This window comes from Xiphophorus maculatus, chromosome 6 (assembly GCF_002775205.1).
Source record: "Xiphophorus maculatus strain JP 163 A chromosome 6, X_maculatus-5.0-male, whole genome shotgun sequence".
In the NCBI taxonomy this organism is placed as follows: Eukaryota; Metazoa; Chordata; class Actinopteri; order Cyprinodontiformes; family Poeciliidae; genus Xiphophorus; species Xiphophorus maculatus.
The window spans coordinates 24,136,942-24,163,893 of record NC_036448.1 but is presented as its reverse complement, the minus strand read 5'-3'; the positions used below and the strand labels follow the sequence as shown (position 1 = coordinate 24,163,893).

The window sequence follows — 26,952 nt, the reverse complement described above, 5'->3', positions numbered from 1 at the left end:
CAGCAGTCATTTCTTTTTTTTTTCTTTCTTTTGTCAAATTTATCATCTGTTTTTAGCACATTTTTAAAAGTAATCTGCAAGCAGCTCTGAACTTCAGAAGGTGAAGTGAAGCCATTTACTCTGGATGTAAATTTAAAATTAACTCGGATATCAGGGGGATTCCACCTACATGGGTAAGTTGCAGCGACATGCTTTTTGCTTTGCTGTTTTAGAAACGGATTTTCCTCTACATGCAGATTGAGAATTAAATAAACTCTCGTCCACATGTTAGTTCCTGCATGTGGTTTCCTGACTAAAACTAAAGGTCTCTAAAGGTGAGTACTGCTCCAGAGAACATTAAGTGTCATAACTTGATGATTGGTACAAAACTACATCCTTTGCAGAGCAGTGAAGAGACCATGAGGTTTCTAAACCAGAATCGTTTTTCTCTTTGACGACCAGATTTTATAAAAATAATCAGCCCTCCCAAACTTTTTCTCATATAACAGTCGAACTTCAACGAAGCCTCAGAAACTGTCAGTAAAGATTTGTTTCTTTGTTTCAGGATGTAAATAAATCTTTAATATCAAAATTCCTTAATAGGTTTGACTGTTTTCAGGAAATTTTCACTTCTTTTCAGAATTTTGTTTTTAACCTCAGAATTTAAATTCAACATTTTCTCAGAATCCTGATTTTAAACTCAGAATTCTGATTCTGTGTCAAACATTTATGTCAAAATCCAAATAAATTACCAAACATTCTTAGATGCAAGTCAATTGTGTTGTTACCATATGAGAAATAATTACATAACCGTTTATTTCTTGTTATAGGATTTTTAAACCTTAACTTTATATACGCTGAAAATGTATCCCAAATTTCTTTTGACAGATTTGAGTTTTTACGATTAAATTTGAATTTAAACAATTCTGATTCTTAGTTTAAAAAAAATTTTTTTTTTTAAAAAAAAGTCCAAAATTTTCTTTACTTTTTCTTTTGGCCCTAATCATCTTCCGTACAAATGGGTGAACTAATAACTAGAATCAATTGGAATGTGTGCGTCAATAAATTGAAATTACTTTTTTGTACAGTTCATCAAGATTACATTTATTGTGAAATAGCGCCATATAAATAAAAAACTTAATTGAATTAATAAACGTGCACCAAACAAATCATAAAAGTGAGATCAGATGAGCAGAAAAAGAAAAGGAATAACAATGGTCTTATAACTGTTATTATGAAGGAACAATATATAAAATATCAATTCCTAAGTAACTTAATAGAAAAAAATATATCAGAAAACGTAATATTTTTTAATAAGTAGGTAACCGGTTATTTGTGTTTGCTGAATTTCTCCTTGAGGTGGACGGCGATGACGACCAACACCATGACGATCAGACCCACCGAGAAAACGACTTTCTTCACGTAACAAATGGAAAATCCATGGGGTTCGTCTGGACCTGCAACAGGGAGGCATCAATTTATTACAGAACCAGAGTGACTAGTTTATTTCTCTAAGTTTTTATCAAGATTTCTACAAATCTGGTAATTTATCTCTTGCTTGAACACAACCTTAATCACATGTGATGGTGTTATATTTACAAGCTGCTGTGATTTTCCTTCCAATAATTTATGTTTTGACTTGGAAAATCTAAATGTTTTTTTCTCCACATTGCAAAATTTTCACTCAGGTTGAACATTTTTATGTTTTCTCACAAACTAGAATGTATTTAAATGGGATTACAAAGTAGTGCAGAATTGTTAGAGGGATTGAAACGACTTTTTTATATTAATTTGTAAAGTATGATGTGCCTTTGTATTAATTTCATCTTTATCATTTAATCTCCACAAATATGCCGTTTTATTAAGAGTTGCAAGAAAAGAGCCAAACTAAGAAGTCCACAAAGGTCATAGACAACCTGTTATGGGCGGTTTCCTGGTCAGATGAGACCAAAAATCTACTTTTTTCCTCCTAATGTCAAATGCAAAGTTTTTCCACTTTTTACTTCTGGTCAGAGTTGATGAGAAGGTGGATGGAGTCAAATATAGTACGATAATAATAACAGAAAATCTGTAACTTTAGACTGGGTTGGAAGTTCACCTTCAATTGGTCCAGTCAAAGTCCATGCACTGAACTTTGCTATAACTTGACAAAATGCAAAAAGGTTTAAGGGGTAGAAAAACTTCATCTAGTAATCTTGTTGTGAATCTCAAACTTACCGGCATTCTTCGGACAAAGGTGATCAATCTCGGCTGTTTTCTCCATCCAGCTGACCTGGTTGCTATGGTTACAGACAACGGCTGAACGGGACAGGCAGACATGGAGGGCAGCACCAGATTTGGTGACCTTTGATCCCTCTCTCCCCTCTTGAAGGCAGGTTTTGGCGGTACATCTGAAAGTGCTGCTGATGTCGGTGCCGTCGGCGGTGCAGGTCGCCGTGAAGGAGGACGAGTCGCTGGACACGGAATCGACGGTGAGATCGACCGGACCCACCGGATCTACGGAGAGAACCGATAGGAAAAATTAGAGCAAAGCAGTGATTTCTGGAACAACTGAGAAACTCAGACAATAAAGTCCTTTCTTTGCACGTCAGCAAAGCAAACTCACCAAATTCCTTCTAATCTTCAATTCAAAATGTTTATTTAATTCATTTACAGTCTAAAATGAACAAGTCACACGTTAACATAAACAAAGGTTTTGAATGAAAAGTAGAAGTTTGAAGAAAAAAGTCCTCTATAGTCTACCCCTTCTACCAAAAGTCAATTATCTGCACCATAAGCAACTCAAGACTCCAGTGTGGCTTGGACTCTTTGGCTCAGACCAAAGAGCGGTCCAAAGAAACCAGAGACAAAACTGTAGACCTCCACAAGACTGGAAAGGACTACAGGGGAAATGCCAAGCAGCTTGATGAAAAAAGATAAACTCTTGAAGCAATTATTAGAAAATGGAAGAAGCTAAACATGACTGTCAGTCTCCCTCGGACTGGAGCTCCATGCAAGACGTGACCTCATGGCGTATCAATGATCCCAAGAAAGGCGAGGAATCAGCCCAGGAGGAGCTGGTCAATGACCTAAAGAGAGCTGGCACTGTTTCCAAGGTTACGGTGGGTAATCCACTAAGATAGCATAGCTTAAACTCATGCATGGCACCGGAGGTTCCCCTACTTAAACCAGCACACGTCTATGCCTGTTGTAAGTTTGCCCATGACCACTTGGATGATCCAGAGTCGTGGGAGGAAGTTATGTGGTCAGATGAGACCAAAATAGAACTTTTTGGTCTTAAATCCACTCTCTGTGTTTGGAGGATGAGGAATGATGAGTGCCATCACAAAAACACCGTCGCTACTGTGAAGCGATGGCTGGGTCTTCCAACATGACAATGACCCAAAGCACACAACCAGGATAACCAAGAAGTGGCTCCGTAAGAAGCATATCAAGGTTCTGGAGTGGCCTAGCCAGTCTCCAGAACTAAACCCGATAGAAAATCTTTGGAGGAGCTCAAACTCTGTGTTTCTCAGCGACAGCCCAGAAACCTGATTGGTGTAGAGAAGATCTGAATGGGCCAACATCTCTGCTGCTCTGTGAGCAAACCTGGTGAAAAACTACAGGAAACGATTGACCTCTGTTGCAAACAAAGGTTACTGTTCCAAATATTAACACTGATTCCCACAGATGTTCAAATACTTATTTGCAGCAATAACACACAAATACATGATTAAAGTCACACATTGTGATTTCTGAATTATTTTTTTTTTTTAGATTATGTCTCATAGTGGACATTCACCTAAGATGGAAATTTCAGACCTGTCCATAATTTCTAACAGGGAGAACTTGCAAAGTCGCTCAAATACTTATTTTCCTCACTGTAGCTTTACATCAACTCTACGCAGGCGGAAAATATTACTTCCGATTCATCTGAGCAAGTTTTCTATTGCTTTATGTATCTACATTTATCGGAAAGTTGACCGCCCCCTGATTCCTGGAAGCGGGGCAAGAACTGCCACTAAAGACCATAAATGCTGTCAAAACTACAACATCATAGTTACAACTCCCCAACAAGTGTTTATGTTTTCATTTTAGAGGCAGGAATATTTTTCTTTCTTTCAAAGTATACATTTTATATATAAAACGTCCTACCTTGAACTGTGACGTTGTATTGAGCCAGTACTTCTTCTGACGCTGCTGTTACTATCGCCGTATAAAGTCCACTGTCAGATTTTTGGAGGTTTTTTAATTTTATGGAGTATTTTTTTGCCAAAACGTCTATTCTCCCACCATAAGCCCTACGCACGTTTAATTTTCCATTTGGAAAGAAAGACACCAAGACATCATCTGTGACAAATTTCCATAAAAGGAGGTGATAATCGTTCGGGACATCTGCTTCTGAGACGTTAAGAAAAACATCGCCACCCGTTCGCACGAAAACTGAAGTGAAAGCATCAATTCCTGTAAAACACAAATACATACGATTAGGACTGTATGTTTCATTTTAATATCAGACATGTTTGAAGGAATCCTGTGAATAAAATGGCAGGTTTCCATACAAGATTTCTATCAATTGTTTTCATCTGAAAAATAAATTTCTAGGTTGCTCAGTGTTGGTTGAACAACTTAAAACCTATAAGATGAATGAAGCTGGTTTTTCCACACTTTTATCATATAGAAATGATTTTCTTTTTAGTCTAATTTGTATTTATTGTGTTGTATTATTTCCTACCTGGTTCATTATTGATCAGAAGAGCCAGCATCAGAAACAAAAACATCATCAACTCCTTCAGTGAAAGACTTTCTCTTTCTGGCAACAAACTCTTGAGCAGGAAATAACATCAACCTGCACTATGAGAAGTGTCACCTTTGAGCTCTTCCTGTCCAAAACCACAGTTATGTCCTGACTGAACACGTCTAAACACACAAACAGATTGTTCTTGTCAAAATATAGTCTTAAATTGTTCTGCTTTCCTTTGTCCACCTGTGAATTTGGTGTCTCTGTTGAAGGTTTTTGGCTGCAAAGAGAGAAAAATCTTTTTCATATTTAAAACGAAAGCAGAAAGCCACCAAAACAAAATGCAGAGGAACCATAAAATAATTTTATTAATGTGTCACATTCCTGTTTTATGTCATCCATTGATGGTTTATAAATAACTTTCACATTTAATATACAATTTATTTGGATTTACATCTTAACTTTAACTAGTTTTGTGGATAATTTCAGCAACTGAACAACAATTTAATGTATATTAACTATTATATAATATCTATAATGTAGTTAAATTTAGCTAATGGAAAGGCCAACTGAGTCAAGCTACCAGTTTAATGTAACTGTCTTTAAGGTCATATGCTTTTATTTTGGAAACTTTCTTGTTAAGGTAGCTATGGTAACAGAACACAGTTCTAGCCCATAAGGCTAACAGCAATAAACAGAAAAGGTTAAAAAAAGAATAAAAATCAACAGTTTGAGCTTCAGCTGATCAGGGATCCAGGTTGGTAAATGGGACGGAGGTTTATTTGAGTAACTTGAAATGTAAATAGAATAATCTGTGACTGCTAATGTAATGATCTATGTATAACAACTGATGGTGAAAACTATTGTAATTATTGTTATTTGTTCTGATTAATGACTGTCTGCTACAGTAGAACATTTTCTCATTTTCGTTTGGTGTTATAAGTTACACAAATACAGTTTATAGTAAGCCTGGACAAGAAGTCAATAACGATCTGATAGGCACATGATTAACATCAATAGATAATATTTCAGCACCAAACTCCCCAGAACTGCATAGCATTCTGGGGGATGTAGGCAGTACACAGAAACTAGCTCTGGCCAGGAGCTAGCTTAAGAAGAAAGTAAGAAGCATTCAGGCAGGAAAATGAAGCGACTATGTCTGATTAGAATGTGAATTATTAAGGTTTAAACGTTGTTAATGATTTACAATTAAAAATACCTTCAGATCTTATTGAATCACCGTCTGTATCTTACTAAGAAGTTATCATCGAGCCCATTTCACAGGAAAAATCCATTAAATATGTTATCCAACCGAATTATTTACTTTCCAGTCCATTTGTAAAGATTAAAACTTCCCAAAAATAGACCCTATTTTATTTGAAAATAATTCTATTTATATCTCAAAAAATAAAAACATTGAGTTTAAATGCTGATTAATACAGCTTGGCTAAAAGTGATTACATAGATCAAGCTGTTATTGAAAGTGCATCTTTGCACTTGTTTGCATTTAAATGCTTATCTTAAAATGACAATAGATGTCACTTTATTTCCCAAACAGTCTTTAGTGCTTTACAGTATTTCTACCCTGGAATGACTTCATTAAAATAAATAATCACATCAACAAATCTTTCATATACTGTAGATATGATACACTTTATTTTTCAGTTTTTTGCTGAAGTTTCAGCTACACATTATGTTTAAGGCTTAAATATTTTAATAGTAGGTTAGCTGTTAAGGCAAATTAAAGCAAATTCAGGGTGCTTCCCACAAAAATAAGAAATACAATAAAAAATGTAATATTCATTTAAATTATCACATTACCATACATACATTTTGTTTGTAACAACAAGCAACAGTTCTGCTGCTTTTTACAGCAGAACTGCAGTAAATATTGCACCGATTGCAGTTTTCTGGCCGATCGCCAATCTTTTAAAAAGTTTAACCTGCCGATTCCAATTTTGACCGATAACAATTTTTTTGTCTGAAATGTTGCTCAATGTAGCAAGAAAGTTGTTCAGTTGGCAACAGAGGGGTAACATGGTGGGCCGGTCTGCCAGTCAAACTTTTATCACTGGAGAGCAAAAGAGAATAGCGGTAGATTCTTAGACCTTTGCCAAGCTAGATAAGGTCGGTGAATAAGATCGACTTCACATGTAAAAATCGGCCGATCACTGATCTCCCAAAATTAAGGAAATCGGTGCAGATAAATCAGTGTACCCCTAGTAAATATAGTTTTCAGTTAAGATTTAAACACACCAACAGTTTCTACTGATCTCAGGTTTTCAGGGAGAATAGAAACTAATGGCTGCTGCCTTCTGTTTTGAAGAATCGTGGAGAACCAAGACACAGTACATCTAAAGAAATTAGAATATTGCATAAAAGTTTCACTCATTTCAGAAAGTGAAACTCACATTATATAGAAATATAATTTTGATGATTATGACTTACAGATAATAAAAACCCAAAATTTAGTAGAAAAATATAATTAATGGAAACTTCTGGCATCACATCCTAATCAGCTAATTAACTCAGAACACCTTTAAACGTCTCTCACTCAGTAGGCAACACATTCATGGAGAAGACTGCTGACTGCACAGAGTCAACGGCTCCCAAAGAGCCACAAAAGGTCATTGCTGGAGAAACTGATCAATGCCAGAGTTCAGCCTTCAATCATACTGACAGAAAATTGAGTGGAAGGAAGAAGTGTACATCTGCAGCAGGAAGAACTGCAGCCCTGAGAGCTTTGTGCTAGACAAGGGCTACAAATCTCACATTCCCTGTGTTAAGCCACCCAGAGACATCAATCGTCTTACCTGGCGAAGGTGAAAAGGAGCTGAACTGTTGAGGTTTGGTCCATAGTCCTTTCTTCACAGGAGAGAAAACTCTGCATTTCATTTTGTAATCAAGGTGTCAGGGTCTGAAGAGCGGAGAAGCACAGCATCCATGTTGGTTGAAGTACAGAGTGAAGCTTGAGGTGCCATGTTGTCTCCTGGTTCTGGTCCACTGGGTTTCCTGAAGTCCAGTTTATGCAGAAAATTCTAGAGCGCTTCACGATTCCCTCTGCTGACAAACTGGATGAAGATGCTGGTTTTATTTTCCAGCAGGACTTGGTACCGACCCACACCGCCAAAGGTACCAAATCTGGTTCAGTGTCCATGGAGAACCTGTTCTTGACTGGCCAGCAAATTTCCCTGACCTTTAACCCCATGGAGAATCCATTTAGTGTAAGATGAGGTTCTGTCTGAGCTAACTGGGCTTCTGGTTTAGTCTGTTGCATTGAAGAAGGAACTGAACTGAAAGGTAAACTGAAGTAGTTCAGGAATCTCATCAGGATCCATCTTTGATGTTAAGGTTTTCCAGTCCCATTGGGAAGAGATCCCTGGATCTGACCAAGATCCCACTTCAAGTACCATCCATCCCTCCTGGCCCAGGAACCCCTGTTGTCCCCCAGGTGGCGCTCCAGTACTGGTTGAGGAGGAACATCTGGGGATGTTTCACTCCTGGACCTTTCATCTCCACAGTTTGACGTCTGGAAATAAAAAGAAAATGGATTAACTCTAAATATGAGTCATTGTTAGTGACGACATTAGCTGCGTTTACAAATGTGTGTAAATCTTTGTCTATAGTCCTCTAAAGCTGAAAAAACACAACTTATCAATTACGAAATCATGAAATCAAAATCTCACATGAATGACTTATTGCAGGAACAAACTTTTTCATGTGTGATTTTGGTTTCATGTCTATTGCAGCTATTGTTAATTTGTTTAAGACCGCACACCTCTGATGCTGGCAGAGAAGAGGAACACTGATATTGTTTTAGCTGCAACAAAACTGAACTCCATCCATCTATTTTCTAACACCCTAGTGGGGTTGGGAGGTGCTGGTGCCTCTCTAGCTAACGTTCTGGGCGAGAGGCGGGGTCACCCTGGACAGGTCGCCAGTCTGTCACAGGGCAAACCAGAGACAGACAGGACAAACAAACACACTCACACCTAGGGAGAATTTAGAGAGACCAATTAACCCGACAGTCATGTTTTTGGACTGTGGGAGGAAGCCGGAGAACCCGGAGAGAATCTACGCATGCACAGGGAGAACATGCAAACTCCATGCAGAAAGACCCTGAGAATCAAACCCAGGACCTTCTTGCTTCAAGGCAACAGCTCTACCAACTACACCACTGTGCAGCCCCCCAAAATTGACCAATGAGGTTATAAATATATTCTAAAAAAGATGAAAACATTAAATATTAAACAAGGTAATACTTAACTTCCTGTCCAAAGACATTAGTATAAGTATTTAACTGCGTTTTACATGTTTTTTGTTTGTTCTGTACAGCACTTTAGTCCCTTTGGTAAATTAAAGTGCTTCATAAATAAAGCTGGATTGGATTTGGTCATTTCTTTATTAGTCCAGTAGATAGCGCTGTTATTCTATCTAACAGAGCCCTGCTTTGCTTTAGCAATGATTTTTGCCATTTCACTTAAATAAACGCGTAAGAAAATTGTTTCAAACTTATTTTCATTTCATGGATGTCCTCAAAGGAGATAAAACTACTCATTTATAAAACTACTTTAAAAAACTGGTAAAATATTCAAACTTGACATCTTTTCACTTTAATATAATTTCGCAGTAGATAAAAACTGATTTAATATTTAAGCACACAACTGTTGTATTAAAGTTCTATCTATGTAATAAATTTCTATGTGTTAAAGTTCTATCTATGTGACTGTAGACCGTTTCAGAAAACTAGGTTAGTGATAAAACTAAAAGTTAAAAGGTACTGTAGTGTAGACAAGGACATATTCGGTTTCATAACGATAGGTAGCCATTAGCCTGAGTCAGGTTACTACTGCATCTTTCTCTGTCCTACATAAATATATTTTTACTTTTCTCTTGTATCTGCAGACGCTGGTTATTCCCAAAGGTTACAGTTTTATCTCGCCTTTGCTTGCAGCAGACACCGTGAAAATAGCTAAAAAGGAGAAAAGTGAAGGATTGTAGTCAAGTTTAACCCATACATTTACAAAATGTTCACTGAGAGCCTTTAACACAAATATAAAACAAAATGTATTACATTTCTTTTAAATAAAATAAAACAGATTAATGTTAACAAAAGTGTTCAGCAAAACTTTAAATATGAACAAATAAACCAATCATTGAATAAAAAAAACATTTTTTATTACAAAACATACTTATGCATATTTATAGTATGAATATGCTTAGGTTTTATACCTCATTCTGTTTCCCAGTGGCGATTATTTTAAAATTTCCCTCCTAATTCTCCAGGATCCCTCGCTGTCTCTTTGTGATCAGCATGGCAAGAACAGGAAGTGCAAATAAAAAAGGCGCGAAAATCCCTCAGTGGAGGATGGAGGCTTTACCAATCGATGCCAGAAGAGGCTTACTAGCCGATTGCTGATTCACAGATCGCAATTTCCTTGAACAAAACGACACAAACATTAATACATGAAATATTATAACTTTTCAACAACTTTTTACTGTATTTACATTGTTTTTAAGCTCATTCTAACTATTATGAATTAATATTTATTAACTAAGTTACTTTTTCAAGGTAACTATGCCGTCACTTCTTCTGGAATTACAAAAACAAGGAATTCAGACCAAAGCATTGCAGTTGTACTTTATATGGATCAGGGCAGATTGATTTAAATGTGTAGAGGAAGGATTTAAAAGCAAATGTTCACTTTAAGTTTAGATCAAACAAGCAGTGAAGTTAAAGATTTTAAAAATGTCTGGCATCTTACTTCACATTTTATCTCTCTTTCAGGAAAAGTGTTGTCTGCTCTGAGCCAGTTTAGAAAATGTTCTGTTGTAAATGGACAAGAAATTAAAGTGAGACCTAAAACCACATAACAGTGACAATAACAGTGATTTTGTAAGACGTCTGCAGAGAGGTGATGCCTCTTCTCTTTAGTCATTCAGTCGTTCCAATTTGCCTGTTGGTACAAAGCGGAAAGACTTCACTGAATACCCAGCATTCCTCACTTCTTTCCATGAGGAAATTTAAATGTCAGAAGAATTGTACAGTTTTAGGAAACAGTTAGAATTAATAACAGAAAGCATTGCTTTTAATATCTAATATTTGTCTGATTGCTTATTGTTGTTTCTAATCCTTATTTATGCATCAGGATCTTTGAATGTCATGAAAAGTGCTTTATAAATAAAATGTATTATTATTATTATTTCAATGTGAGTGTTTGGTCGGACTTCCCAGATAGCAAGCGATGTTAATTCAACGCTGAATTATGGTCAAAAAGGTTGAAGTTAAAGTTAAGGTCAACGATTGACGGTGGATCAACCATCAAACAATCATCCGGTTCTTGGAGAGATGCAATTGGATCAATGCTGTATGTTTGAGTCAAACGAGTCATTTCCATCCATCCATCCATCCATCCATCCAACATGTTTGTCTCTACAGAACCGTGAGGGGTGCTGGTGCCAATATCTACAGAGGTCAATGGGTGAGAGAAGAAGGGTCACCCTGGACAGGTCGCCAGTCATTTCCTTCTGTTTCAAAGATCTATTCGTCACAAAATGCTTCCTGAATCCGCTAAAAATATTTCCATGCGTTATTTTGTTTCTCGTCTAGATCACTGTGTAAATCTGTGTAAATCTGTGTAAATCTCACAAGCAGAACAATTAAACATCTGTCAATTATATTTTATTTTCTGCGTGGAGAAACATGAAAATCACCTTATCAACAACACAAAGGATAGATAAGAATAGAAAACATTAAAAGACATGAAAACAAATTAAATATTTTATTGGGTATTAATAATAATCTTGTACTTTTTAAAATGTGGGTCACTTTATTTCCTCAGTAATTTCTCTACTCACCCAGCAGATGTCACTGGGAATCCATGTTTAACATTCATGACGCTCAAACTTGTTAGATATTTTAACTTGGACATCATGGATCCTCTTTGTCACAAAGCATATTTACAGTTTTACAAAAGCATTATATTTATATTTATGAGACGGTGAACAGGTTTCCTCCGTTTGTTCGGAGGTGTTTCCAGTCCCTCCGATGTTAGAAACTTCATGAGTCAGAACGACCCGTCTGCAGAACCTGCTACAGGATTCTGCTTGTCTGGTTCACCTGGTGTCACTGCATGAAAAGAAGTTTAAACATGTCGGTATTCAGACACACTTCACATTACATGTTAGTAATTATGAGCTCATGCAACATTAAGTTTGCATTAGGAGTTTAGAACAGCAGAAAGAAGCAGAATCACGATGACCAGACATGATGGAGATTCACTGATGATGAAACAAAAACATAAGTGAGGCAGACTGCTGAACATAATGAATCTTTGTGCAAAAATTTTAACAAGTAATTTTTCTGCAGAGTTGTAATTATAAACTTTATTTCAATAACAAAATATACATTAATTAGTTTAAACCTCCAAATTGTCCAGCTGGTCTTTAGAGATAAAACTTGCTGCTCACCTCTGGAAACTCGTACATCATTTCCTCTGGTTTGGTTTTCCTTTTACCTTGAACACAAAGAAAAATTTAGTTTGTCGTGAGTTTTATTAATGTGTAATAAAAATACAGAATTTCTCTTTTTGTCTTGACTGCTGCTAAAACAAACTGCAAAACATAATTTATTTGGTTGATGAATAAAAATAAAATCAGTTTTCGAACTATTAGATCTTAAAAAGCTACATAAAAATACAGAGAATGCATTTTAGAAAATAAATAAAATCATCAGCTTTGTGAACTAAAGCAGCAATAATTGAGAACTAAATCTCCCAGTTTATTCAGAACATTGCAATAAATAAAGAGTTAAGAGTCCTACACAGAAAATAAAAGAAGCTCACAGAGCCTGGATGATGATCTGCAGATTCAGAAAACTTCAAAAATTTTAAACTAACATCTCTGATTTTCATTCTTAATTTTTTTCTAATTAATTAAAATCAACTTATGGATTATAAACAATCATTTAATGTGTTTCAGATCACTTAAAGTCAGGTTTTAAAAAATATTTTCTTTAGTCAATCACATTGCAATCCCGTTTAAAAAGCATAAACATTTTCTGTTTTTAGGATCAGTAAATTATCCATGGCTAGAAATTAGACAAAAGTTACAAAAATCAAATCAGGAACTTATTCTGATCCTTCTTCTGTTCTAAACTGGAATCTACATTATTATACTGTTGTTATATTATAGAAATAAATAAATAAACTAAGACTTACATTTTCTTATAACGACGGTTAAGATGAAAACTACAACCAGTAATGCAGCCAGGATTATTCTTGTGATGTTAATAATTGTAATGTTTCTCTTTTTAGCTGTAAAGAGAACAAAAATATGTGAAATGTTAACATATTAACTTAAAATAAATAAATTAAACATAATGACCGGAGTTCTTCATTTATAAGCTTTTAAAAACTCATGTTCTCTAATTTAATCAATTAAACATTAAAAACAAAATTGCTTTGCTTTAAAATAAGTGAACAAACATCTTCTATCAGTTTTATGTCTTGGTTGAAACTAAAATGTTATTTTTTTGCCATGTAATCTTACCAAGTTCAGTGCAGTGAGTCTCAATCTTTACTTTGGATTCAACCTTGCTGACCTGGTTGCTATGGCTACAGACAACCGACTCTCTCAACTTGTAGATATGAAGAGAAGAACCAGATTTGGTGACCGATCTTCTCTCTGCTTCTTCCTGGTTGCAGGTTAAATAATCACATCTCAGAGAGATGCTGATGGAAACATCGTCTGTCCTGCAGGTCGCTGTCAGGTTATAGGAGGAGGAGCTGGATGAGCAGGTAAAGGTGAGATCAACTGGAGACACTGGATCTGAGGGAGGAAATAGATTTGAGAAGTTTTAGAATATTAGAAAAAAATGCAAAGAGAGGCCAGAATCCAACAAAAAATGTAATTCAAAGGACAAAATTATTCTTACAACACTTTATTTTAGCTTGTTGTGTTTATGACTATGGATCAATAAAGGTTATAAAAACAAAGAGAGGTCACGCTGTAGGTCAGGTTTTGGTGTTTCAACTTCGCATGTAACTACTTATAATATACACTGAAATATGAAATATGAAATATGAAACAACTTACCTTGAACTGTAACGTTGTATTGAGCCAGTATTTGCTCTTTAGGTGATACTACCTTTGCAGTATAAATACCACTGTGTGACTTCTGTAGATCCTTTAATTTCACACTGTGACTTTTTTCTATAACTTCAACTTTTCCAAAGTGATTGTTAACAATATTTGGTTGGGAACCAAGTGAAAACTCTACCAGTGGATCATCTTTAAATTGCCATAACCAAAAGCGAGAATTTGGTGGAATTTCAGCTTCTGTGAGATTAAGAATAAGATCATCTCCAGTTTTCACAAATACATCAGTCACTGCAGAGGAACCTGAAAAATTAAAAACAAAATAAAATTCAAACTAAACTGAGATCAGTACAAAGTTGTCAAGTACATTAGACAGAACAGACTGAGGTGTATTCCTAAAATGTCAGTATTGTTCATCTAAAAAAGAGTTTATTAATACTTTACATACAGTTATAATGTCAGCGTCATTATTATTTTTTAAATAAATATTGTCTGTATGTCGCTGATGGGTATATAAATATTCAAATATTCCATCATTTGAAAGTATAAAAAGTTCAAACTAACTTCACAATCTAACCTGACCAAACCAAGACTAAAACACAGTCAGAGATTGTTCATAGAAAAAATAATAAATAAATAAGATAAATTGAACAGAGTTAGTAAAACAAAGTGATGACGATAAAATACTGTGGCGATAATTTTAATAATTATAATGAGTTAAAAGAAGATCATCTGACTTGATTAAAGGGTAGTAATTCTAATTTCTACAGAAAAGTTTTGTAATTTAAGTTTAATTTCTGTAGTTTGTGAATTAGTGAACATGGAAGGGTTTCAGTGAGAATAAAAGTGAACTAAAGTTTGACATTTTAAATCTTTAAATATTTCTTATCTTACTGAACTGAACCTTCTTCCTTCCAGCTTTTGTTTCATGAGATCGACACGTTTACAGTGATATACCAGATCTGTGACAGGATTAATTTAGAACGAAAAGAAAATGCTCAAAACTTTCAAATGTAAAAAACAAACCGAGAAAAAACAGAATTTACCTTGAATTTGAAGTGTGTAGATTAGAAACAGATGAAAAAGAAGTGTGAGAATCTGCGCCATTTCTCACATCGCATGAGGAAGATTCATGTAGGAAGTGATAACTTCCTATATGAACTTACAGGTTCATATACGAACCTGTTGTTCTTCTTGACTCTATTCTTTTCCAAACAGTTTCCATGAGGAACATCTCAGGAGAAAAGGTTTCTTCAAGACAACAGATCATAAAGGAAAAACATCCATCCTGTCTTATTGTTGTTTTTGGAGATTTTAACAGCGCAAACATCTGCAATGAACTTCCAAAATATGAAAACACACTAAGCAAAATAAAAGATGCATATTGGACTTTCTGATCACTGCTTCATATTTTCCCAAACTACTAGTAGAAATTAAGGACATTTAGTTCGAACCTTTAGGACTTAGAGCAGGGGTCTCAAACTCCAGTCCTCGAGGGCTGCAGTCCTGCAGTTTTTAGATGTGCCACAGGTACAAAACACTGGAATGAAATGGCTTCATCACCTCCTCCTTGTGCAGTTTTCCAGAGCCTTAATGACCTAATTATTCTGTTCAGGTGTGGTGCAGCAGAGGCACATCTAAAGGTAGCAGGACTGCGGCCCTCGAGGACTGGAGTTTGAGACTCCTGACTTAGAGGGAACTGAAAACTCTCTACACTCCAGTTTTAAAACCCTTACACTTCCTGTAGCTCATAGATTTTAAGATACTTCTGTTAGTTTATAAATAACTGAAAGGTTTTGCACCAAAATACATTAAATATCTGCTTCTGTATCAACCGTTTAGACCTCTCAGGCAGGGGTGTCAAACTCCAGGCCTCGAGGGCCGCAGTCCTGCAGTTTTTAGATGTGCCACAGGTACAAAACACTGGAATGAAATGACTTAATGACCTCCTCCTTGTGTAGATCAATTCTCCAGAGCCTTAATGATCTAATTATTCTGTTCAGGTGTGGTGCAGCAGAGGCACATCTAAAGGTAGCAGGACTGCGGCCCTCGAGGACTGGAGTTTGACACCCCTGCCTCAGGTCTTCTAGTCTGCTCCAGAACCAAACAATAGCTGAGTTTCCATTACAAATATGGGGAAATCTTTGTCTATTTTCTGCTAACATAAAAAACAACAACATAATTTTGCAATTGTGGTGTTTTCATTGAATAAAAAATTTAATTAATGAATGCATAAGTCATAAAAACATCATTGCACCGATACTTCAATTGCTTGTCCATTCACAAATAGAGCATTTTCTAAATTGGTTTAGAGCAAACAACACTTTTCAACACTGCTACTCAAAGAGCTAAATGTGAAACATTTTTAAAATCTTTAACTTCACTGCTTGTTTGATCTAAACTTAAAGTGAACATTTGCTTTTAAATCCTTCCTCTACACATTTAAATCAATCTGCCCTGGTCCATATAAAGTACAACTGCAATCCCGAAAGTTACTTATTATCTTTACTGATAATTATTTGTTTTTATTTGAAAGTGTGGTGGGATGGTGTCCCACGCTCTCCACTCCGCTACCAGGTGCAGCCAGAAGCGCACCGCTGATTGGTGGGCGCCTAAAACGCCCACCAATCAGCGACGGGACATGACTCCTCTGGCCCTGTTGAAAGGCATTTGAAATTGGACAACGACAAGTTGTGTCATCGCTTTAAGTGTTTTCTTTTACAGTTTGTATTTGTTTATTTAAATTACTAATGTTTGCTTTCTTGTTTTGATTTACTAATTTCTTTTGCATTGCATTTTTTTGTTTGTTTGTTCTGGAATAATTGAAATTGTCCTTACTTCACACGATCCCTTTTTTGGGTCTGAAGCCAGTTTTTTTTTCTTTCTTTAAAAAAAATGTTTTAAGGAAATTGTTTAGTAAAATATTGTCTACTATTCTGTGTGCTGGTGCATCTTGTTTAAAAAGATCTCCCCCTGCTGGCCACAAAAGTAATGAAGTTGGATTACAAATTACGTGATTTACTTTCAGCAGTTGCCAACAACCACCTCAGAGTTGAAAGTAACTATTGTAATACGAATTGCTAGTAAAAAGGGTTAATATTAATTCATAATAGTTACAATAAGCTTAAACAATGTAAATGCAGTAAAAAGTTGAAAAGTTATAATTTTATATGTAGCCTATTTGTCATTTTCTTCAAGGAAATTGCGATCTGTAAATCAGCGATCAGCTAGTAAGCCTCTTCTGGCATCGATTGGTAGTGCCTCCATGTTAGGGGCGTTTGCGCCTTTTTCATGCTGCATTTCTGTTCCTGCAAAGAGACAGAGAGGCATCCTGAAGAATTGGGAGGGAAATTTTAAAATCGCCACTTGAAAACAGAATGAGGTATAAAACTTATAGTACGAACATGTATAGGTATGTTTTGTAATGAATTTTTTCATTCAATCATTGGTTTATTTATATTTAAACTTATGCTGAACACTTTTGTTAACATTAATCTGTTTTATTTTATTTAAAAGAAACGTAATGCATTTTGTTTTATATTTGTGTTAAAGGCTCTCAGTGAACATTTTGTAAATGTATGGGTTAAACTTGACTACAATCCTTTACTTTTCTCCTTTTTAGCTATTTTTATGGTGTCTGCTGCAAGCAAAGGCGAGATAAAACTGTAATCGTACAACCTGAGTGTAGATACAAGAGAAAAGCAAAGATATATTTATGTAGAATAGACTTTGTTCAAATGGTGCATGGAGAAAGATGCAGTAGTAACTTGAATCAGGGTTACTACTGATTCAGTTGTCTTTCTGAAACCGAAACTTTGAATATGAACGTACCTACACTGCAGTACCCATGAACTTTTTGTTTTATCGCTAACCTAACTTTCTGAAACGGTCTCCAGGGTCACATAGAACTTTAACACAACAGCTATGTGCTTAAATATGATCAGATCAGTGTTTATCTGTGTACAGCTAAATTATATTAATGTGAAAAGATGTGAAACATTATTTAACTATAAGAAAACTCGAATGCAGAAAAAGTCCTAATTTTTACCAGTTGTTTTAATAAGTAGTTTTCTAAATGAGTGGTTTTATCTCCTTTGAGGGTATCCACGAAATGAAATGTGTGAAATGGCAAAAATCACTGCTGTAGCAAAGCAGGGCTCTGTTAGATAGAATAACAGCGCCATCTGCAGGACTAATAAAGAAATGGCCAAATCCAATCCAGCTTTATTTATGAAGCACTTTAATTTACCAAAGGGACTAAAGTGCTGTACAGAACACACAAAAAACATGTAAAACATTACAAACGCAGTTAAACACTTATACTAATGTCTTTGGACAGTAAGTTAAGTATTACCTTGTTTAATATTTAATGTTTTCATTTTTTTAGAATATATTTATAACCTCATGGGTCAATTTTGTTGCAGCTAAAACATTATTAGTGTTCCTTTTGTCTCCCAGCATCAGAGGTGTTAAACGAATCAACAATAGCTGCTTTTCCATCATCTGTAAAATTGTGCAAAATTAAATTACAAAAATAAGCTTGCACAAAAAAAGATTTTGTTCTTTTATTTTTGCATCACATGATCAACAACTGGATGCTACTACTGGCGGAAACGACGTACATGATGGTTTATTTTAGTTTTTTCAAGCACAGAATATTAGTTAAAATTTGTGTCATTTTAACGTTTTGAATCAATAGCACTCCTGTAAATCGCCGACTACATTTTCCCTAAAATGCCGCATAAGTAGCCGCTCCCAAGTAGGCGGGGCTTGTCGCTCCAACACCTGAATAAGACGCTGAGGTTTCCTCTGATTGGCTGATAGATGATGAGCGCCATGACTGAACTATAAATGTCATGTGTTTACGTCTGTCGCTGCCATTATTTTTAATGACTTAAGGCGTGAGCAAACTTTTTCACGTGTAATTTTGATTTCATTTCTTATGGAAACGCTGTAATTGAGAAGTTGTGTTTTTTTCAGCTTTAGTGGACTATAGACAAAGATTTACACACATTTGTAAACGCAGCTAATGTCGTCACTAACAATGACTCATATTTAGAGTTAATCCATCCATTTTCTTTTTATTTCCAGACGTCAAACTGCGGAGATGAAAGGTCCAGGAGTGAAACATCCCCAGATGTTCCTCCTCAACCAGTACTGGAGCGCCACCTGGGGGACAACAGGGGTTCCTGGGCCAGGAGGGATGGATGGTACTTGAAGTGGGATCTTGGTCAGATCCAGGGATCTCTTCCCAATGGGACTGGAAAACCTTAACATCAAAGATGGATCCTGATGAGATTCCTGAACTACTTCAGTTTACCTTTCAGTTCAGTTCCTTCTTCAATGCAACAGACTAAACCAGAAGTCCAGTTAGCTCAGACAGAACCTCATCTTACACTAAATGGATTCTCCATGGGGTTAAAGGTCAGGGAAATTTGCTGGCCAGTCAAGAACAGGTTCTCCATGGACACTGAACCAGATTTGGTACCTTTGGCGGTGTGGGTCGGTACCAAGTCCTGCTGGAAAATAAAACCAGCATCTTCATCCAGTTTGTCAGCAGAGGGAATCGTGAAGCGCTCTAGAATTTTCTGCATAAACTGGACTTCAGGAAACCCAGTGGACCAGAACCAGGAGACAACATGGCACCTCAAGCTTCACTCTGTACTTCAACCAACATGGACGCTGTGCTTCTCCGTTCTTCAGACCCTGATACCCTGATTACAAAATGAAATGCAGAGTTTTCTCTCCAGTGAAGAAAGGACCAATGGACCAAACCTCAACAGTTCAGCTCCTTTTCACCTTCGCCAGGTAAGACGATTGATGTCTCTGGGTGGCTTAACACAGGGAATGTGAGATTTGTAGCCCTTGTCTAGCACAAAGCTCTCAGGGCTGCAGTTCTTCCTGCTGCAGATGTACACTTCTTCCTTCCCCTTTCTGTCAATATGCTTGAAGGCTGAACTCTGGCATTGATCAGTTTCTCCAGCAATGACCTTTTGTGGCTCTTTGGGAGCCGTTGACTCTGTGCAGTCAGCAGTTTTCGCCATGATGGTGTAGCCTACTGAGTGAGAGACGTTTAAAGGTGTTCTGAGTTAATTAGCTGATTAGGATGTGATGCCAGAAGTTTCCATTAATTATATTTTTCTACTAAATTTGGGGTTTTTATTATCTGTAAGTCATAATCATCAAAATTATAATTCTATATAATGTGAGTTTCACTTTCTGAAATGAGTGAAACTTTTATGCAATATTCTAATTTCTTTAGATGTACTGTGTCTTGGTTCTCCACGATTCTTCAAAACAGAAGGCAGCAGCCATTAGTTTCTATTCTCCCTGAAAACCTGAGATCAGTAGAAACTGTTGGTGTGTTTAAATCTTAACTGAAAACTATATTTACTAGGGGTACACTGATTTATCTGCACCGATTTCCTTAATTTTGGGAGATCAGTGATCGGCCGATTTTTACATGTGAAGTCGATCTTATTCACCGACCTTATCTAGCTTGGCAAAGGTCTAAGAATCTACCACTATTCTCTTTTGCTCTCCAGTGATAAAGGTTTGACTGGCAGACCGGCCCACCATGTTACCCCTCTGTTGCCAACTGAACAACTTTCTTGCTACATTGAGCAACATTTCAGACAAAAAAATCGGTCAAAATCGGAATCGGCAGGTTAAGCTTTTTTTAAAAGATTGGCGATCGGCCAGAAAACTGCAATCGGTGCAATATTTACTGCAGTTCTGCTGTAAAAAGCAGCAGAACTGTTGCTTGTTGTTACAAACAAAATGTATGTATGGTAATGTGATAATTTAAATGAATATTACATTTTTTATTGTATTTCTTATTTTTGTGGGAAGCACCCTGAATTTGCTTTAATTTGCCTTAACAGCTAACCTACTATTAAAATATTTAAGCCTTAAACATAATGTGTAGCTGAAACTTCAGCAAAAAACTGAAAAATAAAGTGTATCATATCTATATGAAAGATTTGTTGATGTGATTATTTATTTTAATGAAGTAATTCCAGGGTAGAAATACTGTAAAGCACTAAAGACTGTTTGGGAAATAAAGTGACATCTATTGTCATTTTAAGATAAGCATTTAAATGCAAACAAGTGCAAAGATGCACTTTGAACTCAATGTTTTTATTTTTTGAGATATAAATAGAATTAATTTCAAATAAAATAGGGTCTATTTTGGGAAGTTTTAATCTTTACAAAAGGACTGGAAAGTAAATAATTCGGTTGGATAACATATTTAATGGATTTTTCCTGTGAAATGGGCTCCATGATAACTTCTTAGTAAGATACAGACGGTGATTCAATAAGATCTGAAGGTATTTTTAATTGTAAATCATTAACAACGTTTAAACCTTAATAATTCACATTCAAATCCGACATAGTTGCTTCATTTCCCGCCACCATTTATGGACGCCCTGTCATGAGCTGAACCGAAGCCCATTGGCTAAGCCCAAAACTTCAGGCTCTAGCAGGTTCGAACAGAACCGGGAAGCAGCGGCGTTCATTTAAACAGGTGTTTTCAAACCAGGTAAGATGACTTCAGTCACAATTGTTGCTTGGTTAAGTCGGGAAATGTCAGCTCGTCTGTCGTACTGTAGATATAATAAGTATGTCGTAGTTTCTGGTTCATTTTGATGTAATTAGGGTTTTCTATGCGTGTACCATGATTGATTGCGGGAATAATTTTCCCGGTCAAGTCTCCCGTTTTGGCCGGAAATCTACCGTTTTTTCTACTCCTCTTTCTCGCCGTGTCATTATTTTTCCCGTATTCGGTCCCCTTTCCCCGTTTTCCCGTTCAGACGGTGCCACCGGACGGCGACATTTCTCGTTTTCTCAAGTCCAAAACTGGACGTTTACGACCGCAGTGAAGTTCGTTTCACGTTGGATGTTTGATACTCGAGCTCCGCGGAGTAAGCGGCGTCTGGCTCAAGGTGGATCCGATTTATGAACGCTGATTTCGGCCAGCAGTTCTGTAAATTCTGCCGGAGGAGAATTGACTCCGAATCAAACACTCCTGAGAAACAAATGTAAATTCATGTCTTGCTTTGTGACTGACGCACAAAAAAGTGGTCATTCATGCTATTACATGAGACACATTATTATCTATTGAATTTTTAAGTTATATTAAATATTTTAAATAATTGTAATATTAAAAGGTTTCGGACCAAGGTGTGAACTGAGTCCTGGCAGTAGAAATGAACGGAAAGTCCCCGCAAAGGAAGATCTGTCTGTCTGTGTCTGTCTGTCTTCGAATAAAAGTTGTGACAACATATGGAAATGTTCATGGGGTGTAAATACTTTTGCAACCCACTGTAAATTAGGTAAACAAGTATTGGACCCACTGCTGTTTTATCTCTTGGTTGTTTAAGTGAATGATGAAATATTTTTGTCTCATCACTCAGACATGTCTTTTAATCTATCAGGATTTTCTGGGGCGAAATGAAACCCATCAACCTGCTACCGCTTCTTCTGCTGTTCTTTGGACAAATTCAAGGTAACAGATGAATTATTTTAATGTATAATTTTTTAAGCTTACACCAACTTAGTCCAGTTTCTAAAATCAGCTGCCAATGACAGTAACTAAATACTTATTTGTTACAGTAAATAACTCGTAACAGACTAAAATGGATCAAAGTAATTAAAAACAGTTTTTGTTTCTATCTAACATAACTCCTTGAAAGTTATGTTACCTGAGACCTAAATCTAAAAATTAAAACAAAATGTGTTTCATAACTTTGAAGACAATTAGTTGGATTCTAGATCTAAAACAAACCAAAATGAGGGCGTTTTAGGTGCCGAGTCCTTAATAATTTCCTTAATTAGAGTCTGTAATATGATTTCTGCACTAGACTAACAGAAATCAAATCAAATTCAGTATTATTGTTGTAAATCTTGTGTTTATATCTTGTTTTTAACACTTTAATAACTTTTGTGTGATGTTGCAGTTACCTAATTTTTCAGTCAATCCCTCTGTGGGACAAAATATTTCTATTTTGTTTGAGATACTGCAAGATGATATTAAACAGGCTGTTGTTGCTTGAAAAACCTTAAATGTGGCTGAAATAAATGAAGAGTGGACCAGAATCCCTCCACAGTGACAGAAAACAGACATGTACAATTATTGCATTGCTTAAGGCCATTTCTTGCCACCAACGATGGCAAAGTAGTTATTATATTAAGGGGGAATTAAAAGTTTAAACCGGGTCGGGTTTGTTTACAGAACTTTATTATTAAATCATCATTTCACAGCCAAATCATCATTGTCTCACATTAAAATTTATTTCATGAAGCATTAAAGTTTAACTCAAAAAACAAAAACAGAAAATGTTTTCATATGATTTTTTTTAAGTCAAGTTAATTTAAGTTAATTTGGTTGTTTTCTGTTTTGCCTAAAATTAATTTGTTGTGTTTCAACAGGTCTCACTGAGATGATCCAAAAGTTTCTTCCAACTGGAAAAGAATCAAATATTAGTTTCCCTGTAAAAAAGCTTCCTAATGATTCTACGGTTTTATGGTTTGATCATTTAAATAGGACCATAGGAACATATTATTCGTATGGAAAAACAAAATTGGAGCAGCTTTTCGATGGAAAAGTGAAGATTGCTGGACCAACAACGCTGACGTTTCTGAGTCCACAGACATCAGACAGTGGATTATTTTGTGCAAAGGTGATAGGAGATAAACATAATGATGCAGTGATGTGCTTCAACGTCACATTTGCAGGTAGGTTTTTCAACATTTATGTTATGCACATTGTAAAGAACTGCTTAGAAATGTAAACTCCTTACCTGTAATCTGCAGAACAGGGCTGTTAAAGTTAATGTTGCTTAATGTCTTTAAAGCTTCTCTTGATTTGTTTTTGTTTTTCCCCACAATGTCCATCTGGCTCCATCAGAGCTCTGACAGCATCACACAATTCATAAAACACCGTCTGTCATCTGAACGTGTTGACTTTGTAGCTCTTTTGGAAATTTTCATTACAATTTCCCCAAAACATTGTATATATACCTGAAGACCTGAATAAGATGCCGACGTTTCCTCTGATGGCTGAATTATGAATATAATCTCATGTATCTGTTTACATCCGACTCTGTCATGATTTTTAATTACTTGTTGCTTGAACAAACTCATTCACATAATTTTAATTTCATTTTTTTATTTAATATTTTTTGACATTAGCTGAATACCAACAAAGATTTGCACATATTTGTAATGGAAACGCAGCAAACGAGGATTTAAGAGCATTTTGGTTCAACCAGCTGGAAATCATATTGTTGCTTAATAAAGCAGCTTCCTGTTCTCTACCAGAGGTTTACAGATCAAATTAGAACTGAGATGTTAATAAACTCTAGACATCTCTAAAAGTTTAAATCTGTTTCTGCTTTTGCACAATTAAATCCAATAAGTATGTTATCAGTAGGACCCTGTAGAACTTGCCTGCATCCTGAGGAGATTATTCAGCCTTTGGCATCAAGTTTGTTGGATCAGGACGACAAATCATGTTGGATATATTCTCTTATATTGTCTTATTTTATCTTTTCAGACCAAAATACGGTTTCCACAGTTGCTGTTCCTGCTGTTTCTCCTGCTGCTATTGCTGTTCCTGCTGCTATTGCTGTTCCTCTTGCTGTTCTTGCTGTTCTTGCCATCGTTGCTGCTGTTGGACTTTGGTGCTGTTTAAAGAAGGTAAGTCCATCTATTTAATACAATATAAATATTACCTTCTTCTAACCACTTCCAACCTGTGTAGGTTTGATGTTTAAATTGATCAGTTTTTTATGACAGCATCTTAGAACGGATTTGATCTCAGAGATTTTTGGTTCAGCATTTTCAATCTTTTCATGTGTGTTTATAGAAACTAGTCCAGCACCTAAAACAAGGTTTATTTTAAGGTTTTTATGTTTGAATTTTAATTAAACACATAAAGTCAGAGTAGTAAACAGCTTCATTAGAGGAAATCAGTCCTTGTTTCACATTTTAAAATCTAAATATTATTAGTCAGTGTATTTTATAACATTAACTAAAGTGGTTTAAATGTGTTGCTTCTCCCTTAGAACTAGAATTGTCCTGATGTAGAAAATCTAGTTAGCAATGCTGCCACTGACTGTTGTTAACTTTAACATTTCTGTTCCCAGAAATGTCAAGACCAGACTGAAGCCGTAGTCTTCTCTGCAAACTCTGGAACAAATTCTCCAATTGTTTAGATTCTTCTACTACCTACCCAAGACAACAGAGATCCTCACAACATCGAGGAAAATGATGCAGATTCACCTGTTTAAAGCTGCAGAGAAAAAAACAGCATGTCACTCTGTGCTGCACTACAGTGCTCTCTCCACAACTTGTGAACAGCAGAATTAGTTTTCCTGTAACTTCAGGTTACAGGTGGGGTGTTGTGGTGGCGCAGAGAAAACCTAAACTATTGCTTCCTGTGTTGAGGATTTAAATTTGAACGTTTTCCTTTGATGTATGCAACGTGCTAGTTCGACGCTATGAAGCTTACTGGAAACAACCTGCACTGTAGATAACCGTCCTCCACAGCGAATAGATGAGATCCGATCTGAACGAGGCTGCTGTTAATTTTAACGTTAATTTAATATTTGGAAGTGTGGCCAACATGGACTGAACGATTTTGTTCACTTCCTCCTTTCCTATTGCTAAAACTACAGACTACAATTCTAAAACAGCGCAGAAAATCGATGTCTTCATTCACAGCGTCTCCTTCTATTTGCTGATTGGCCCTTAGGAAAACCAACCGGAAGCATTTCAAGTAAAGGGGAGAAAGGAGACCGTGCTGGAAGCGAGATTTTATTCGAGCGGAGTTGGTCAGGAAGAAATGGCCAGTCTAGGAGCGAACTAGATGAAACGAAATTTGATGTTCAAGTGCATTTGATGGCGACAGTTTCAGACCAATCAGACAATCACGACACGGCGCTGTACAGGTGAGGGTGTAGCCTATCTTAGCTCAATTGTTTTGGCTCCATGCTTTTGCAGTGTTCCTGAAGTGACCGCTTAGCCTGGCGGCGGGGCAGTAAAGCATGGCGGGCCGCCAGGCCTATAATACACGGGGGGAAACCCTGGGTAACCTAATCTGGACCCTGGACATTTCTCCACAACACTTTGAGCCATTTATACCAGCAGAACTAAGGAAGGCTCTAACAGGTGATCGTTACCTTAACGAGCTAAAAATTCCGCTGAGACGGGTAGAGCTGGACGCTCTTTGAGATGCTAACAGGAGCTACACGGCCTGCGGTACTGACATCACCGATCTGACCGGAACCATGGAGGGCCGGTGTCGCTGATGCCAAACAGGACACAGCGCTACAAACGCTGGGAGAAACGTCAAAGACAAGCAGCAAGTTTATTTGTATAGCATGGCGGTTTTCAAAGTGTGAGGCGCGCCTCCCCTAGGGGGCGCCAGAGCACTTTAGGGGAGGCGCGGTGCGAGGGAAAAAATAAACCGGAAAAGATATATACGCTGTCTTGCGTATAGCCTGCGTAATTGTTTTTTCCTTTGAATGCCTCCGCTCTTTCATACTGCAGGCTCTTTTAGCTCGAGATAAATTGTTTAGATGAGCCACAAAAAGAGCTCCACGATTTTGCAACTGTTTAGGTTTTTGATTTATTTTTTAATTTCAAGGAAATGTGCAACATTTACACATGTGTTCCAAAGATCTGATCAAAATGTTGTTAAGATGTGAAAACACTGTTGGTATCTCAAACATTAAACTCAGAATCTCAGATGTAACGTTTGTTTGAGAAAACGGTTGAAAAATGAGTTTGGGGTTGTTCTTATTAGAAAAATGAAAAAAGGGCGTATTTGCCATACAAAGGCCCTGATAAAATAATTAAAATAGGAGGAAATGTTTTGAAATGTTCATGTGTTAAATTTCATTCAGATAAAATAAAAGCAATTAGAAGGTGTTTTGTAGTGGCATTTGTTTGTGTGTGGGTTGATTATTGGGGGGGGGGGGGGGGGGCGCAGCAGGCATTGTGCTCCTTGGAGGGGGGCTCACCCTTTCATACTTTGAAAACCCCTGGTACAGCACTTTTCAGCAACAAGGCAGTTCAAAGTGCTTTACATCATAAAAACACAGAAATATAAAGTTAAAAAAGACACCACATTGTCAACAATTGATACA

General features: G+C 36.5%; 3 protein-coding genes across 7 annotated transcripts; 1 reads left to right on the top strand and 2 right to left on the bottom strand.

Annotated features, from left to right (window-relative positions):
• Positions 1-82: 82 nt before the first annotated feature.
• LOC106700269 (T-lymphocyte surface antigen Ly-9-like) lies at positions 83-10,151 on the bottom strand. Of its 3 annotated transcripts, XM_023335562.1 has the most exons (5): positions 9,932-10,151; positions 7,513-8,228; positions 4,114-4,422; positions 2,197-2,475; positions 83-1,436 (listed from the first exon to the last, which is right to left on the bottom strand). In XM_023335562.1, exons 2-5 carry the CDS (start codon positions 7,592-7,594, stop codon positions 1,309-1,311), a joined length of 798 nt encoding a protein of 265 aa, XP_023191330.1. In that variant the 5' UTR covers positions 7,595-8,228; positions 9,932-10,151; the 3' UTR covers positions 83-1,308. The 3 variants fall into 3 exon arrangements, with proteins under 3 accessions (XP_023191330.1, XP_023191331.1, XP_014330904.1); XM_023335563.1 differs by lacking the exon at positions 4,114-4,422; XM_014475418.2 differs by lacking the exons at positions 7,513-8,228; positions 9,932-10,151 and adding an exon at positions 4,694-6,655.
• A 1,318-nt stretch (positions 10,152-11,469) lies between these two features.
• LOC111608941 lies at positions 11,470-15,095 on the bottom strand. 2 transcript variants are annotated; one of them, XM_023335564.1, is made up of 6 exons: positions 14,845-15,095; positions 13,796-14,101; positions 13,250-13,528; positions 12,919-13,014; positions 12,170-12,216; positions 11,470-11,828 (listed from the first exon to the last, which is right to left on the bottom strand). In XM_023335564.1, exons 1-6 carry the CDS (start codon positions 14,903-14,905, stop codon positions 11,826-11,828), a joined length of 792 nt encoding a protein of 263 aa, XP_023191332.1. In that variant the 5' UTR covers positions 14,906-15,095; the 3' UTR covers positions 11,470-11,825. The 2 variants fall into 2 exon arrangements, with proteins under 2 accessions (XP_023191332.1, XP_023191333.1); XM_023335565.1 differs by lacking the exon at positions 13,796-14,101 and having other exon boundaries at positions 14,845-15,090.
• Positions 15,096-17,110: 2,015 nt separating this feature from the next.
• LOC111608789 lies at positions 17,111-26,664 on the top strand. 2 transcript variants are annotated; one of them, XM_023334891.1, is made up of 6 exons: positions 17,111-17,180; positions 18,890-19,606; positions 22,237-22,307; positions 23,231-23,536; positions 24,357-24,499; positions 24,949-26,664. In XM_023334891.1, exons 2-6 carry the CDS (start codon positions 19,524-19,526, stop codon positions 25,015-25,017), a joined length of 672 nt encoding a protein of 223 aa, XP_023190659.1. In that variant the 5' UTR covers positions 17,111-17,180; positions 18,890-19,523; the 3' UTR covers positions 25,018-26,664. The 2 variants fall into 2 exon arrangements, with proteins under 2 accessions (XP_023190659.1, XP_023190660.1); XM_023334892.1 differs by lacking the exon at positions 17,111-17,180 and adding an exon at positions 17,190-17,210.
• The last annotated feature ends 288 nt before the right edge of the window (positions 26,665-26,952 follow it).

Excerpts from the sequence above, each read along its gene's own strand:
- LOC111608789 (XM_023334891.1), top strand. The coding sequence starts at position 19,524 with ATGAAATGCAGAGTTTTCTCTCCAGTGAAGAAAGGACCAATGGACCAA. Across the intron at positions 19,607-22,236 it reads CTCCTTTTCACCTTCGCCAG|GATTTTCTGGGGCGAAATGA; the intron begins GTAAGACGATTG and ends TTAATCTATCAG. Across the intron at positions 24,500-24,948 it reads TTTGGTGCTGTTTAAAGAAG|AAATGTCAAGACCAGACTGA; the intron begins GTAAGTCCATCT and ends TTCTGTTCCCAG.
- LOC106700269 (XM_023335562.1), bottom strand. The coding sequence starts at position 7,594 with ATGAAATGCAGAGTTTTCTCTCCTGTGAAGAAAGGACTATGGACCAAA. Across the intron at positions 4,423-7,512 it reads CTCCTTTTCACCTTCGCCAG|GAATTGATGCTTTCACTTCA; the intron begins GTAAGACGATTG and ends TGTGTTTTACAG. Across the intron at positions 2,476-4,113 it reads ATACAACGTCACAGTTCAAG|ATCCGGTGGGTCCGGTCGAT; the intron begins GTAGGACGTTTT and ends TTCTCTCCGTAG.
- LOC111608941 (XM_023335564.1), bottom strand. The coding sequence starts at position 14,905 with ATGGCGCAGATTCTCACACTTCTTTTTCATCTGTTTCTAATCTACACA. Across the intron at positions 14,102-14,844 it reads CTACACACTTCAAATTCAAG|GTTCCTCTGCAGTGACTGAT; the intron begins GTAAATTCTGTT and ends TTAATTTTTCAG. Across the intron at positions 13,015-13,249 it reads GACTCACTGCACTGAACTTG|CTAAAAAGAGAAACATTACA; the intron begins GTAAGATTACAT and ends TTCTCTTTACAG.